At 52.3% G+C, this 12,468-nt stretch overlaps 4 protein-coding genes across 4 annotated transcripts; 2 read left to right on the plus strand and 2 right to left on the minus strand.

Annotated features, from left to right (window-relative positions):
• Positions 1-3,823: 3,823 nt before the first annotated feature.
• BJX67DRAFT_187008 (Zn(II)2Cys6 transcription factor) lies at positions 3,824-6,031 on the minus strand. Its single transcript, XM_071025259.1, has 5 exons — positions 5,863-6,031; positions 5,702-5,805; positions 4,994-5,639; positions 4,226-4,941; positions 3,824-4,165 (listed from the first exon to the last, which is right to left on the minus strand). Exons 1-5 carry the CDS (start codon positions 5,938-5,940, stop codon positions 3,922-3,924), a joined length of 1,788 nt encoding a protein of 595 aa, XP_070884255.1. The 5' UTR covers positions 5,941-6,031; the 3' UTR covers positions 3,824-3,921.
• Positions 6,032-6,159: 128 nt separating this feature from the next.
• On the minus strand, positions 6,160-7,679 carry BJX67DRAFT_359126 (putative MFS maltose permease). Its single transcript, XM_071029646.1, has 3 exons — positions 6,433-7,679; positions 6,331-6,376; positions 6,160-6,273 (listed from the first exon to the last, which is right to left on the minus strand). The coding sequence occupies exon 1, from the start codon at positions 7,658-7,660 to the stop codon at positions 6,455-6,457; it is 1,206 nt and encodes a 401-aa protein (XP_070884256.1). The 5' UTR covers positions 7,661-7,679; the 3' UTR covers positions 6,160-6,273; positions 6,331-6,376; positions 6,433-6,454.
• A 710-nt stretch (positions 7,680-8,389) lies between these two features.
• On the plus strand, positions 8,390-10,277 carry BJX67DRAFT_389488 (glycoside hydrolase family 13 protein; the record flags this gene model as incomplete). Its single annotated transcript, XM_071034506.1, has 3 exons — positions 8,390-8,461; positions 8,524-8,944; positions 8,998-10,277. The coding sequence occupies 3 exons, from the start codon at positions 8,390-8,392 to the stop codon at positions 10,275-10,277; spliced, it is 1,773 nt and encodes a 590-aa protein (XP_070884257.1).
• A 242-nt stretch (positions 10,278-10,519) lies between these two features.
• Positions 10,520-12,260, plus strand: BJX67DRAFT_383020 (uncharacterized protein; the record flags this gene model as incomplete). Its single annotated transcript, XM_071033350.1, has 3 exons — positions 10,520-11,265; positions 11,316-11,763; positions 11,829-12,260. The coding sequence occupies 3 exons, from the start codon at positions 10,520-10,522 to the stop codon at positions 12,258-12,260; spliced, it is 1,626 nt and encodes a 541-aa protein (XP_070884258.1).
• Positions 12,261-12,468: the final 208 nt, after the last annotated feature.

The following is a 12,468-nucleotide window of genomic DNA, read 5'->3' on the forward strand; positions in this document are numbered from 1 at the left end:
CTAAGCAGGGTCAGAGCGGGGTCGTTGATGCCTGCCAGTTCAGGCACCGACTGTGACAATAGGTTTTGGGTTATATATAGGTAACCTATTAGATTTTGGATAATCTAATAAGTTACCAAGCTATACCAAGAAATAAATTACTATATTATATATATATATATTAAATATAAATAAATTACTATATTTAATATAGTAATTTATTTAAAGATATAGATTACTACCTAATCTACCTACATGGATTTTTTAGACTTTTTGGGTTAGGTTAGTGGGTTTTTCAGTAACCCATGGGCGGGTTTCTAATCCCCATAACCCAACCCAAAACCCACTGGTTCATCTTCAAAGGCCATGGGTCAACCCAAAACCCGCGGGTTAACAAGTCTAGGCATAGCAGATCCATTGGCTGTCAATGCCCGAGTCCTCTGACACGCTTGCCCTTGCTGTCGACTCCATTATATGCTCTACCTTCTTTTTCAGTGCAAAGGGCCGGTAAGTTAAAAGAGGTCACTTTACAGGCCAGATAATGCTAACTAGTGTTACAGTTGGCAGAGCCCACGCTCCTGGCGCCGGTCGTTACCCCTTCCCCCCTCCCAGGGCAGGTCGGCCGGCCGGCGTGCTGGGCAGCGGGGTTCGGTTTGTGGACATCTCGATCGTGATTATCCAGACGCAACCACCCCAGCTTCCCCAGTCTGACACCACAATCAAGAAAACAACCATTCAGTGTACAATGGTCCATGCATTAAGAGTAAGTACCCTGACAACTACAGTCACTTCATGGCTTCATTGACCATCCCTCAGCCTCATCTCCTCCCCCATCGGCTCATGGGTATGAGCGTCCTGGGTCGGGAGATAGGAGTAGTATGATAAACGGACCAAGCGTAAGTAATCCCCTGCCATGAACCACACTGCCAATGATAATGTTCTTGCTGTGAAGGAATAGCAACCAACATCGGCGGCCGCCCGAGAAACTCACACCAGGCAATGACGGTCAAAGGCACCTTCGAGAGATGCATTTTCCAGTTGACGGAGTCGAAGTGACGCCCAGAATATCCACGAGAATTAGCTCTCCCGCCATCCTCCATCTGCAACCACAGCCTCCGCCCGGCGAGAATACGATTGTCCTATGAGGATCTTGCTTTCACCCTTTTTGCTATAGAACTCCTGCACATGCACAAGGCAAACATCTTTCGAGCAATGCCAACTACCAACGGGCACACCTCGATTGAGCGTCTATCCGGCCTGGGTGGAGATTCAACAAGGATTATGGTTCCGACAGAGTCTGAATGGTGCGGATTTTGCGTCTCGGAGCTTATATGAAACCCTAACTGTGCCATGACCTCAATATTAAAGCAACCTCATTTCGCTCTTCGATATTCCTCTTCTACACCTTGTGATCCTCGAGCCAGGTAACCACAGCCCTGATACGTACCTTCTCACATCGTGGAAGGAGCAACTGGTAGGCGCTGTCCATCACCTCTATTTCCTCTCCATACCCGAAAAAAAACATACCACTTCGAGAATACTAGTCTTCACAACTTCTACGTCAAGGATGTTCCCAACCATCACCATTACTCGATTGGGGTCTCCCCCTTACACAATGTCCTTGGGGGACTGCCGGTTTCTCTGGCTCGGTGCGCTCATCTCTCGGATAGTGGCAGTTGGGTGGGTCATATGGGCATGGTTCTACTTCAGCAGTACAGGATAGTAAGTCATACAAGAAGATAAGTTCCTCATAGCCTGAACAAAACTCACCAGTGCCATAGTTATCGCCCGGTAGATCGCCTGCCACCCGCGTCTCCTGCAGAGCTCCCTAGAAACCAGCAAACAGTCGAAGAAAGACGACGCTCCAGTGAGACAGGTGTAGCTGGGGAGTCGAAGTAGGTCGTTTCCCGTCATGAAGTGACTTCTTACGACCGCTCGATGCTTTTCAACAACTCCAGGCAACTCGTAATAGCTCCTCCAACCCCGCTTATCCCCTTCTGTGGTTACCTTTCTCAACTGTTGTCTTGGTGTGCGTTGGAATTGTTAGGATAAATGGACCTTGATGGGCAAAAAGCATGTAGTGGCTCCCTGGTTTCTCTGCTCCGCATGTACTGTTGAAGCTGTCGTCTGGAACCAGGATTTTCCGGTCTCGATGGAGGCTGTGGCCTCATCATCTCGAACGTCTCTAGAGATAGTGTTTTAGCAGTGTCTGCAACAATTCAAATATTGCTTCCTTCGCTATAATTGCAGCCTCGTTCCGTTCCGTCTACCAGAATGGAAATTGAACCCTTCTTCACTTGAGTCTTCGATTTGTGACAGTACCGAACTATAGACTCTGGCGTAGTTGTTTACCAATAGGCCCCGCTTGTATACAAGGTAATGAATGCAAATAACACTAATTTGACACCACTCCTTGATTACATACTTTCCATCCTTCGCCGCAACGGGTCGGGGGCACTGCGCGTGGCAAGGACATCGCAAACGCCAACATGTCTCAGAAGTTGACGAAAGATTTCGTCACTGCATATGGCATGGAATACTTAAAATATACGGACTACCAGCACGCTGACTCTGAATGGTGGCGACTCTGCGTGCCGAAACTTCGGCAATGACGACCAGCGGTCTCGACCATGAGTGGCTTTGACGGAGGCTGGAACCAAGCACGTCTCATTCAGAATTCGGGAGAACTTTGATACTGCCGCAGATGTATGGTACGGATTGTGAGAGCGTTCACTAAGCAACCTTTGGGGTCGATTTCTAACTGTCAATCTGGGTTGAAAGTCGCAGCATCAGCACTAAAGCCCGACGATCCACGTGACCGTCGTAGCTCTGTGACTCGAGCGCTACAGGTAGAAAAGGCTAATAATGATCTCCGTTTCGCAGAGTTACTTCTGGATAGCCCACCGCACTATCGGTACGTGCGCGACGAGGTCTCCAGGAACCGCACCACCGTGCGGGACCACCACTTCTCGAGTAAGATCTTCTACAGATTCGGTCTTGAGAGCCAGGTGCTGGGGGCATACAGCGGGGCAAGACATATTTGGAGCGTAGACAGAATTTCGAGGCGAGGGCTGAAGGGTCCTAGGAGATGTGGATGGCAAAGAGGGAGGACTCTGAGGAGTTTGGTTGGGGAGCGCATAGTGGAGGGAATGGTATTTGCACTGGGCTGTGATAGAGGCTTCTTTCCCCCTGGGATAGAAGTCCTGCTACATAATTAACCTCCTTATATGCTGTAGACCTGCTTCGGCAAAATCCCAGGCGAAACCCAGCAAGCGTCTGGGGAGGCTAACACTATCCACTGTGCGCGTTGTACAGCTACAACAGCCAATGCTTAGCCTATCAGCCTTCTCCAGACCCATGCGGCGTCAAGACGCGAGTATCCTCAGTTTTTTCCCTTCGTCTACTCCCAGCTGGTTAGTCCCCAGCTCGACTCGAAGGATAAACCTGTCTGGTGAGAGAATTGGGTTAGTCTACCAGAGGATTAGACAGGTAACTTTCACCACGAGGAGCATCCACGGGCCCCACGTAACAGCAAGCCGCGTCCTGAGGGTTGAAGTTCTTCAGGAGGCATTCACCGTTTCTTCAACGCTGCACATTGGCTCGAAGCACTCCGGGAAACAGTTCCTCCCCCACGTGGTTCTGTCCCTGTTTGAGGCATACCAAGGCATGCGCTCAATGCTCTCCATTTCCCAAAGCTCCAGGCCCCCGCTCACGGCCCGACATACTAATATCACGGGCGTTGGCTGAGCTCGCCACGGATCCGGCCATGACTCGCACGCTAAATCTCGTCTGCGATAGATCATTCTAATATTACTCTGTCTGAGCTGGAAGATAGACGCGAAGACAACATTGAGCATCCGACCCTATCGCAGAGAAGGACTGGTTGACGACGTGCACGCGGTAGATAGTCAAGCAAAGAATGCACTTAGTATCATCTCTATCTCACGAACGCGTAGCCCTAGCTAGCGCCTCCCCCGAAAAATCTAACAGCATTCCAAGAAATTTATCGAATATGAATAGCGGCGGTAAGTGCGCTACATCCCGGCAATTCCGACAGAGACGCGTAAAGAGCTCCTTCATTTGTTCTAGTAGCCGAAGGTCCTCATGGAACGTCGGTGCCGTGGGGTTCTCGATCATATTCCAGAAGAGGGCGATGGTGGATGAGAGGACGAATTGTGCGTGGATCCTGAATGAAAACACGATAAGTGGATAGTCGGTCAGAACAACGATGCAGTGGAAAGCTCACCATACTGTGGGCGGCTGAATCAGACCCTCCACGCGGATAAAATACAGCAGAGTTGACCGCACTGCGTGGTAATATAACTCCACGCTCGACGCAAGCGGAGCTGTTCCCCCGGAATGTGACATACTGGATGCGATACTCGCCTCGTGGATCATTCGCAGGCAGTAATAGTACTCAAGATGGATATTCATCCCGCGAAGACTAAAGTCATGCACCTTATAGTTCGGTCTCAGGTACGCCTCAGGATCTGGCTGGAAATGGACCGGGAAGCTCGCCTTCAGCTCACTAAGTTCATGATCTAGTTGCCGGATATATTCGAGCCGTCGAGCTTCCGGGTGGGTTTGGGCTTGCTTCGAGTAGAGAAGTCGGTAGAGTTTAGACTTGAAGAGGGAGAATCGGAGATCTGAAGGGTAGAGGAGGATATCTGATGATAAGGGTTCGTCGAGGAATTGTCGATCTGAGGTGCTTTGGACGTAGTTTGGTGGGAGGTCCAGATCGCAGTCCGCGTCGTTGATTAGAGGGGGTTGGGAGCTTCGGATCGACATTTCTCTGTCCATTGCGTAGCACGCCCAAAATAACGCGCGCAGATGGGTGTGCTCCCGGGTCTCCGCGGGGGTTGAGTGTTTTCTGTGTGCACCGAGATTATAAAGTATTCGTACTGCGATACCGAGGAGCAGTTTGCCGGCGTCGGCTTCCCCTGCTGGGGTTATGTATTGTGCCTACAACGTAAGGTTAAGCCGTCGAGTTGTGGGAAGGACGAGCCGCACGTACAATAATTAAAATGGCTTGAAGAGCTTCCACATTACTTGGCTCAAGAATCAAATGAGGTAACAGTGTCAGCGCGGCCCTCATGTAGGAATCCGGCTCAGCCTTTGCAAAGGAAGGATGGTGCCGATGGATCAGCGAGATGAAAGCCGCAAATGCACTCAGGCAAGCCTTGGCCACTATATGTCGTCGCTCATCAAGGGAGCCGGAAGCGTACTCTTCGAATAGTGTGTACGCTTTACTGGGCTCGAGTGTGGGGAACATTGAGTATAGATGTTGGTTAATGTAGTGACTTATGCACTGCTGGATCAAGTCATTATCCGGCCATTTCGGAACGACGATTCCTGATGGTCTCATAGTACGCCGTTGATTCTGCGATGCGACCACAAGCGCCGAGAACAGGTCGAGATCGAAAGGACGGCCTGTTCGGTGGTAGACGCTCGATAGAAACGCTTCCTTTGCAGGCGAGTTCGGTGACAGCGGTCCGGAGCAATCTAAGTGCCACCTAAAGATCTCAAGAGCGGAATTAACGTTCGCAGGATCGCGTATATGAAGAGTTGCTTCGGGTTGCAGTGTCTTTGGGGGTGAGCCAGCGGCACGGCGTTCTCGCTCTTCCAAGTTCCGAATTCTAGATTTTGCCTCTAAAAGTTGCCTAGTTCCACGATTAGCTACTAGATATCACTCACTGACTTTGTTCTAGGTTAGTGGCCATACACCTTGATCGATTTCTTCTGTGGACGTTCCAGGACTGTAAGGGTACAGGTCACCCCGGCTAGACGACATGTTTCACACGCTGGTTTCTCTCCATCACAGCGAATCTACAACGCGTCGACGTCAGCGTACATCACGCGGTGTTAGGGAAAAGATTCCGGTACCTTCTTGTGCCGACAGAGATCGCACGCAACACGTTGCCTCCCGCCACGCGGAGCGCGAGTGTCGTCCGAATCAGCCATTCCAGAGGCCAATCAGAACCCCGGAATCATATGTCTTCGCGCTTAACATTCCAACTGAAGAGCGGATCTCGATTAGACTGACGAATCACTGCGGGTGAATTGACGATGAGATCGTTCTGGGGCTGATGCGCTTGGAGAACTTCAATTCCGCTGACTCAGCCGCGAAAAGCCGCCAGGAACTGCGTCCTCAGGCACCAACGTCACAACACACGTTGGTCTGCTCGATGGACAACAGCCGAAACAGAAGAACACTAAAATGCAGAACTCATATGCGATGCCGAATTGTGTGGTGACCGATGCCTCGTTTCACCAAGAAAGCCACTGAGGGAAGAGGTTAGACGATGATTTGTTACAACTTGCGAGTCTTCTTCGTACTTAAAATATATTTAGTGCTCCAACCTCAGATCGAACCGCAACTGCCGTCGGGTCTTGACAGGAAAGAAACACCTTAATCCGGGTCCCATAGTAGATCGCAGCTAACAAGTCGTATAGAATCAAAGAGTTGTACGCAAATCTACTCCTTAACCCTATCCTCTCGAACCTCAACCTGCCCCTCGTACGGGTCGACCTCCGTCGTCCGAAACTTCCTCGCCGAAACCCTCCTCTCAAACAACAAATCGAGCTCCTCATATGTCCTGCCCCGAGGCTCCGGCACACGAAAGAAAGCCCAAATCAAACAAACTAGACAAGTGCCGCCCCAGAAATACGCGGACCGCGCGCCCCAGTTCCACGCTGAATCGTTGAGCTGATAATTCGTTAACACGTTCACAACAATATTACTGATATTGTATCCCGCGCGCGCGAGGTTAATCGTTTTCGCCTTGAGGCGGGTCGACGAGAGTTCCGAGACAAGGGAGTATGTCACAGGCCCGATGGTGATGTCGTAGACGAAAGTGAAGATCATGAGCATGACTCCTATAGCCCATTTCGCGGAGTTATTTGACGAGGGCGCGAAGGAAAGACTACCAGTTATGATGAGGAGGGTGAAGAGTCCCGATAGACCGAGAAGGTGGATTCGACGGCGCCCCATCGCGGACATGAGGAACCACGAACCGATTGTACCGAGGACGCCGAGGGCGTATTGGCCAAGTGAGAGGTTAAAGGAATGGATTTCGGGGAGACCAGCCTGCACGCAGAAGTAGGCGAAGTAGCCCATTAGGTTTTGTCCGTTGAGGGTTTGGACGATCCAAATGCCACAGACGATTTCAGTGCGGCGGAGGTTGACACCCTTGAAGCAGTCCAGGTAGCTTGTCCCCGCGGTGAGGGACTTTTCGAGCTCGTTTGTGTGCTGTATCATGGCGATGGTGGCGTCTGGGTCAAAGTCGCGATCCCGGGGTGAGGTGAGTCGTTGCAGAGAGCGTTTGGCGCCAGCGATATCGCCCCGTCGAACGTGCCACCAGGGTGATTCGGGGGCGAAGAGAATTCCAATTAGAATGGGTAGTGGCCAGACCCACTGCACGGCGAATGGGATCCGGTATGACCACTCGTCGCCTCGCTGGAAGGATCCTCGATTGACACCGGCTGCGATGAACTGACCGAACACCCAGCACATATTGATATACGTGGTCAGGTAGGGTCGCAAGACGACAGGACAGACTTCCGAGGCGTACGCAGCGGGTAACGTCTGGAAGATACCCCAGGGGATACCGGCGAGAATTTCAGCGGACAGAAGCATCTGCACGTTGACGGCGAAGAAGAACAGGAAAATAACAGCGTTCATCGCAATCAGTGCGCTGATCATCGTCCATCGATAGCCGAGGCGCTCCGAGACCAGACCGCTGATGATGAGGCCGATGACTTCACCCACACGCGCTCCGTTTGATAAAGCAGACTGCCAGGATGCGGGTACATTCCACTCGCCATCGGCGGATTGAACACCGTATTTCTCATTGAAGGCCGGTGATGCGTACAGCGATCCCAGCAGAGCGAGATCATAGCCCTCCATAATCAGGGCTGAGGATAACAGGACTGACCACGCAACGGCCTTTGGATAGAGACGAAGGCCTTGCCAGAGAGTCATGGTCTGCTCCTGTCTGGCGCCATGCTTGCCGTGGGCCAGCGACTCCTTGCGCTGATCATCGTTCTGCGACATGATGTGCTCGTGAGGTTGATATTGTACAACAGAAGACAACAGCAGATCGATGGGCAAGGAGGGGATCTGTGAGGGCATTTATATCCCCCATCCGCAGACGATGCAGACGATGCGGCCCATGCAGTGAATCTGGGGTCTCTCCACATTCTCAAATTTGTCGTTGATTGAGGTGGGGAAATTCTCCTCAATGGCAAGCATTCTCGACGCGGATTGGACAATCGGTGCTGAGTCGGCGGTTAGTCGGAGGCAATGCGGTGCTCCAACACCCACTCCGAGACCGAGGTTGGAGGGTTATAAAGCGGCCTTCTTGTCAACCACTTTATTTGCACGTAGGCGAACGCGACTTCGGCCTGGATCATGTCCCCAAGCGTCATCGAGGCCGTCCCGACCGGGACCAATAACTGGTGGAAGGAAGCCACCATCTACCAGGTACTTGTGCAGCGCACAGCGTGCGCATCTCTGTGACCACACAGCGATAGCTGACTCAACAGGTCTATCCAGCATCTTTCAAGGACTCAAACGGCGATGGCTGGGGCGATATCCCCGGTGTTATCGAGAAGGTGCCGTATCTCCAGTCGCTAGGCGTGGACGTCGTGTGGCTCTCACCCATGTACGACTCTCCCATGCACGATATGGGATATGATATCTCGGACTATGAAAATGTCCTACCAGCATACGGGACGGTCGCAGACGTCGAGAAGCTCGTTAACGAGTGCCATAAGCACGGAATGAGGCTCATTCTGGACCTTGTCGTGAATCATACCAGCGACCAGCACAAGTGGTTCCAGGAGAGCCGGAGCAGCAAGGATAGCCCTAAACGCGACTGGTATTTCTGGCGACCGCCTCGTTACGATGAGCACGGCAATCGCATGCCGCCGACTAACTATCGGGGATATTTTGCGGGTAGTACCTGTTTGTTGACCTTCATTGCCCACTTGTTCCCAGAAACTGCTGACCAATCACAGGGACGTGGGACGAGCACACACAAGAGTACTACCTTCATCTCTACGCGAAGGAGCAGCCTGACCTCAACTGGGACAATCCGGAGACCCGCAAGGCAATCTACGACAGCGCAGTCCGCTTCTGGCTGGACAGAGGCGTTGATGGGTTCCGTGTCGATACAGTCAACAAATACAGCAAGCACACGGACTTTCCCGACGCCCCTATCACCGATCCCAAGAGCTTTATCCAGCCAGCAATTGGGATGTGGTGTAATGGCCCCCGCATCCACGAATTCATTCGCGAGATGTACGACGAGGCTCTCGAACCGTACGGCGACGTGGTAACCGTCGGCGAGCTTGCCAACACACCAGACCCCGCACATGTTCTCAAATATGTCGGGGCATCCGCTAAGCAACTCAGCATGGTCTTCCATCTCGATATCGGCCATATCGGAATGGGCGACAGCCTAGAGGACAAGTACATACTCCAACCCTGGGAATTGACAGAGATGAAATCCATCGTCAGCAAGTGGCAGTCCTTCATCGAAGGGACGGACGGGTGGACAACAGCCTTCTGCGAAAACCACGACAATGGCCGGTCCGTGTCGCGATTTGCGTCAGATGCGCCGGAGTTCCGCGTGATATCGGCGAAGATGCTTGCGCTGATGATGGTAGCTATGACAGGAACGCTGTTCCTGTATCAGGGACAGGAGATTGGGATGATTAACGCCCCAAGAGACTGGCCGATCGACGAGTATAAGGATATCGAGGGACTGGGATACTACCGGGAGGCCCAGACCCAGGTTGCTAGTGGTGTTGATCCTACACGTGAGCAGCGCATTATGGATGGCCTGCGGGTCCTGGCTCGAGACCATTCGAGACTCCCGATGCAGTGGGATGATTCTCCCCAGGCTGGGTTTACCGCGGGTACTCCGTGGATGCGCACGCATGATCTGTACCGGGAGATTAATGTGAAGAGGCAAGAGGGAGATCCAGAGAGCGTGCTCTCATTCTGGAAGAAAGTACTGCGTTTGCGGAAAACGTACCGTCAGTTATTCATCCATGGGGCATTCGAAGTGCTAGACTACGAGAACCTCGAGACATTCTGTTTTGTCAAGTCTAGAGGCGAGGACTGCGCACTGGTGGTGTTGAACTTCACTGGGAAAGAGCAGGATTTCACACAGGCAGAAAAAGCAGAAGGGATGAAACTCCTGGTCAGCAATTACCCTGAGGCACCTCTTTCTGGTTCTAACAGGTTGAAGCCCTATGAGGGCCGCATCTATGTTTTCAATAAGTCAGCATAGAGTGAACTACATAGAACGCGCATACTCCGCGGCCACTAGATCATGAACTCAAGTACCATTATTATACATTTATACCTTGGAAACACACAGTACAGTTCCTCGAACCTCGACCTCAACCACCTGTATCAGTCCCAGAGGCGGTTAGCGAGGCCTTTCTTGGCATTCTGTGATGAGATCCAAGGTTCGCACCGTTCTCTTCTTCTTCTTCCTCCAACACTCCACATATCAACTCTAATACCCCGATGCCGCGCAGTAACGCCGCAAAAGCTGCATGCGATGCCTGTCGTCGCCGCAAAGTCAAATGTGATGCCCAGCAACCCTGTATCCGATGTCAAAATGCCGGTCTTGCGTGTCGCACGACTTCCATCCCCCGCAAGAAGGGCCGCCAGGGGTCCACAGCGACCGTCCTCCGCGAGCTACGGCAGGCCCCAGAACAGACTGAGAGTCTCTCAGCGCCTTCACCGACCGGGAGCAGGACTGATGGCCATTTTCTAAGACAACCAGGGCTGCTGAACCCGACTGTTGTCCAGAGCTGCGCCGAGTACTTCTTCGCACGCATGTTGGGGACAGTGCCGATTTTTCTTCCCGCCACGTTCCAGAATCACGTCGATCGCATGGCTGAGTCTTTACACTCGTACTGTCTCGTCTGTGCGTTTTGTGCCTTCATTTTTACACAAACTGGCTATGCGTCATGGCAGAATCCGGACAATCCGACAGCAACGCCCGGACGGTCTTTCCTGGAGGAAGCCCTAGCTACTCGTCGACATCTTGATCCTTTCACAGCACCTATTCGACACGGGATCACGATCGCTTTTCTCCTATACGGTTGCCAGATTGGTCTAGGGAACCAGCGACAGGCGTACTATTTTCTACGGGAAGCTACCACCCTTTACACGGCGGGCATGCTGGACCAGCCGGATGCGGAGGTGGATGAGGGCCGCCCCTCGTTCGCGGGTAGCCTCTTTTGGCTTCTCTTAATATCAGAAAGGTACGTTGTACAGAGAATCTGCTACCGTGATAATACCTAAATGGATTCAGAGCCCACGCCATCCGAAGACACCGCCCCATCACCTTAGAAATAACCTCCGACAGCCCTGCCCTTGACAACACCCACTCCGATTCCTTCAGCACCGGCTTCCGCTGCCTCGCAGACCTTTACCGACCCTTTGACCAGTCCTTCCTCAGCCGCTGGAACGGCACCGAGACCTCCTTCTCAAGGGAGTCCTTAATCCAACTGGAGGAGCACCTGCAGCAAGCCGTCCCCACGGACCTCGAGCTGCCCGATATTCTCCTCGCCGACCTCCGTGTCTCGCAGCAATGGCTGCGCACCATGATCTGGCAACTAGCCACAACCGCCGGCTTCCTCTCGAGTACACCGTCCCATCCCTGCCTTGATTTACGGTACCCATTGCAGATAGCCCGGGACCTGTCGCTGGCGACGTGGAAGCTCTCGCGTGAGAGTATGGCAACGCACGGTGTCGGACTGGTACGTTGCATCCACGAACCGTAAGAGCAAATAGCATGACTCGCAAGCTGACATATATGCCGCAGGTTGAGAAAATATTCGAAATAACATGCACATTAGCCGACGTAATGGCCTGCCTCTCCCCAGCCCGAATCCGGTCATCGGGCTTCGATGTCGGGCCCCAGGACTATCTCAAACACCTGTGTACGCTCATCCACGGTCTCCATGGTGGAGATACAAAATTCCTTCCCCTGCTGCTTGCCAAAGTTAGTCAAACGCTGCCGTCTATGTTAGCGCCGATTAGTCGTCATCTGAGTTTGCCGGCGGCGCCAGATTCGGGCCCTTCTTCAGAGTCAGAGCTGGCTGAGATGGTGTCGCCAGCAGCGGGCCTCGGGAATACAAGTGGGTGGGAATATAAAGAGTTTAATTGGGCTGAGATGAGTCGGATTGGTGATAAGACGCCGGAGATTGAGCGTGCGTTGCCGGCCTATACCCTGCCACTCACGAACATTCGTTGATAACCACCGCTTGGTATGGCCTCTGAACTTTGCCATGCCCAGATCTGGTTGCTGATGTGTGCTGAATGTGTCGGGAAATTTAAGGGGGGGAGGGGGGGTGAACCAAATGCAGAGGACAAAAAATGATATCTTATGCTTTTTGTATGCCATGATAATTTCCCCCAATCAACCGAAAATTCACACAGGTCGATTTGAGACAAGGAAAAGT

The sequence above is a fragment of the Aspergillus lucknowensis genome (genome assembly GCF_044049455.1).
Source record: "Aspergillus lucknowensis strain CBS 449.75 chromosome Unknown BJX67scaffold_33, whole genome shotgun sequence".
Lineage (NCBI taxonomy): Eukaryota > Fungi > Ascomycota > Eurotiomycetes > Eurotiales > Aspergillaceae > Aspergillus > Aspergillus lucknowensis.

Bases quoted from the DNA above. Each gene is read 5' to 3' on its own strand.
- BJX67DRAFT_187008 (XM_071025259.1), bottom strand. From the start codon at position 5,940: ATGGCTGATTCGGACGACACTCGCGCTCCGCGTGGCGGGAGGCAACGT. The intron at 4,942-4,993 runs GTACGTGCGGCT...CTTACGTTGTAG, and splicing joins TTCAAGCCATTTTAATTATT to GCACAATACATAACCCCAGC. The intron at 4,166-4,225 runs GTGAGCTTTCCA...GTTTTCATTCAG, and splicing joins ATTCAGCCGCCCACAGTATG to GATCCACGCACAATTCGTCC.
- BJX67DRAFT_359126 (XM_071029646.1), bottom strand. From the start codon at position 7,660: ATGAACGCTGTTATTTTCCTGTTCTTCTTCGCCGTCAACGTGCAGATG.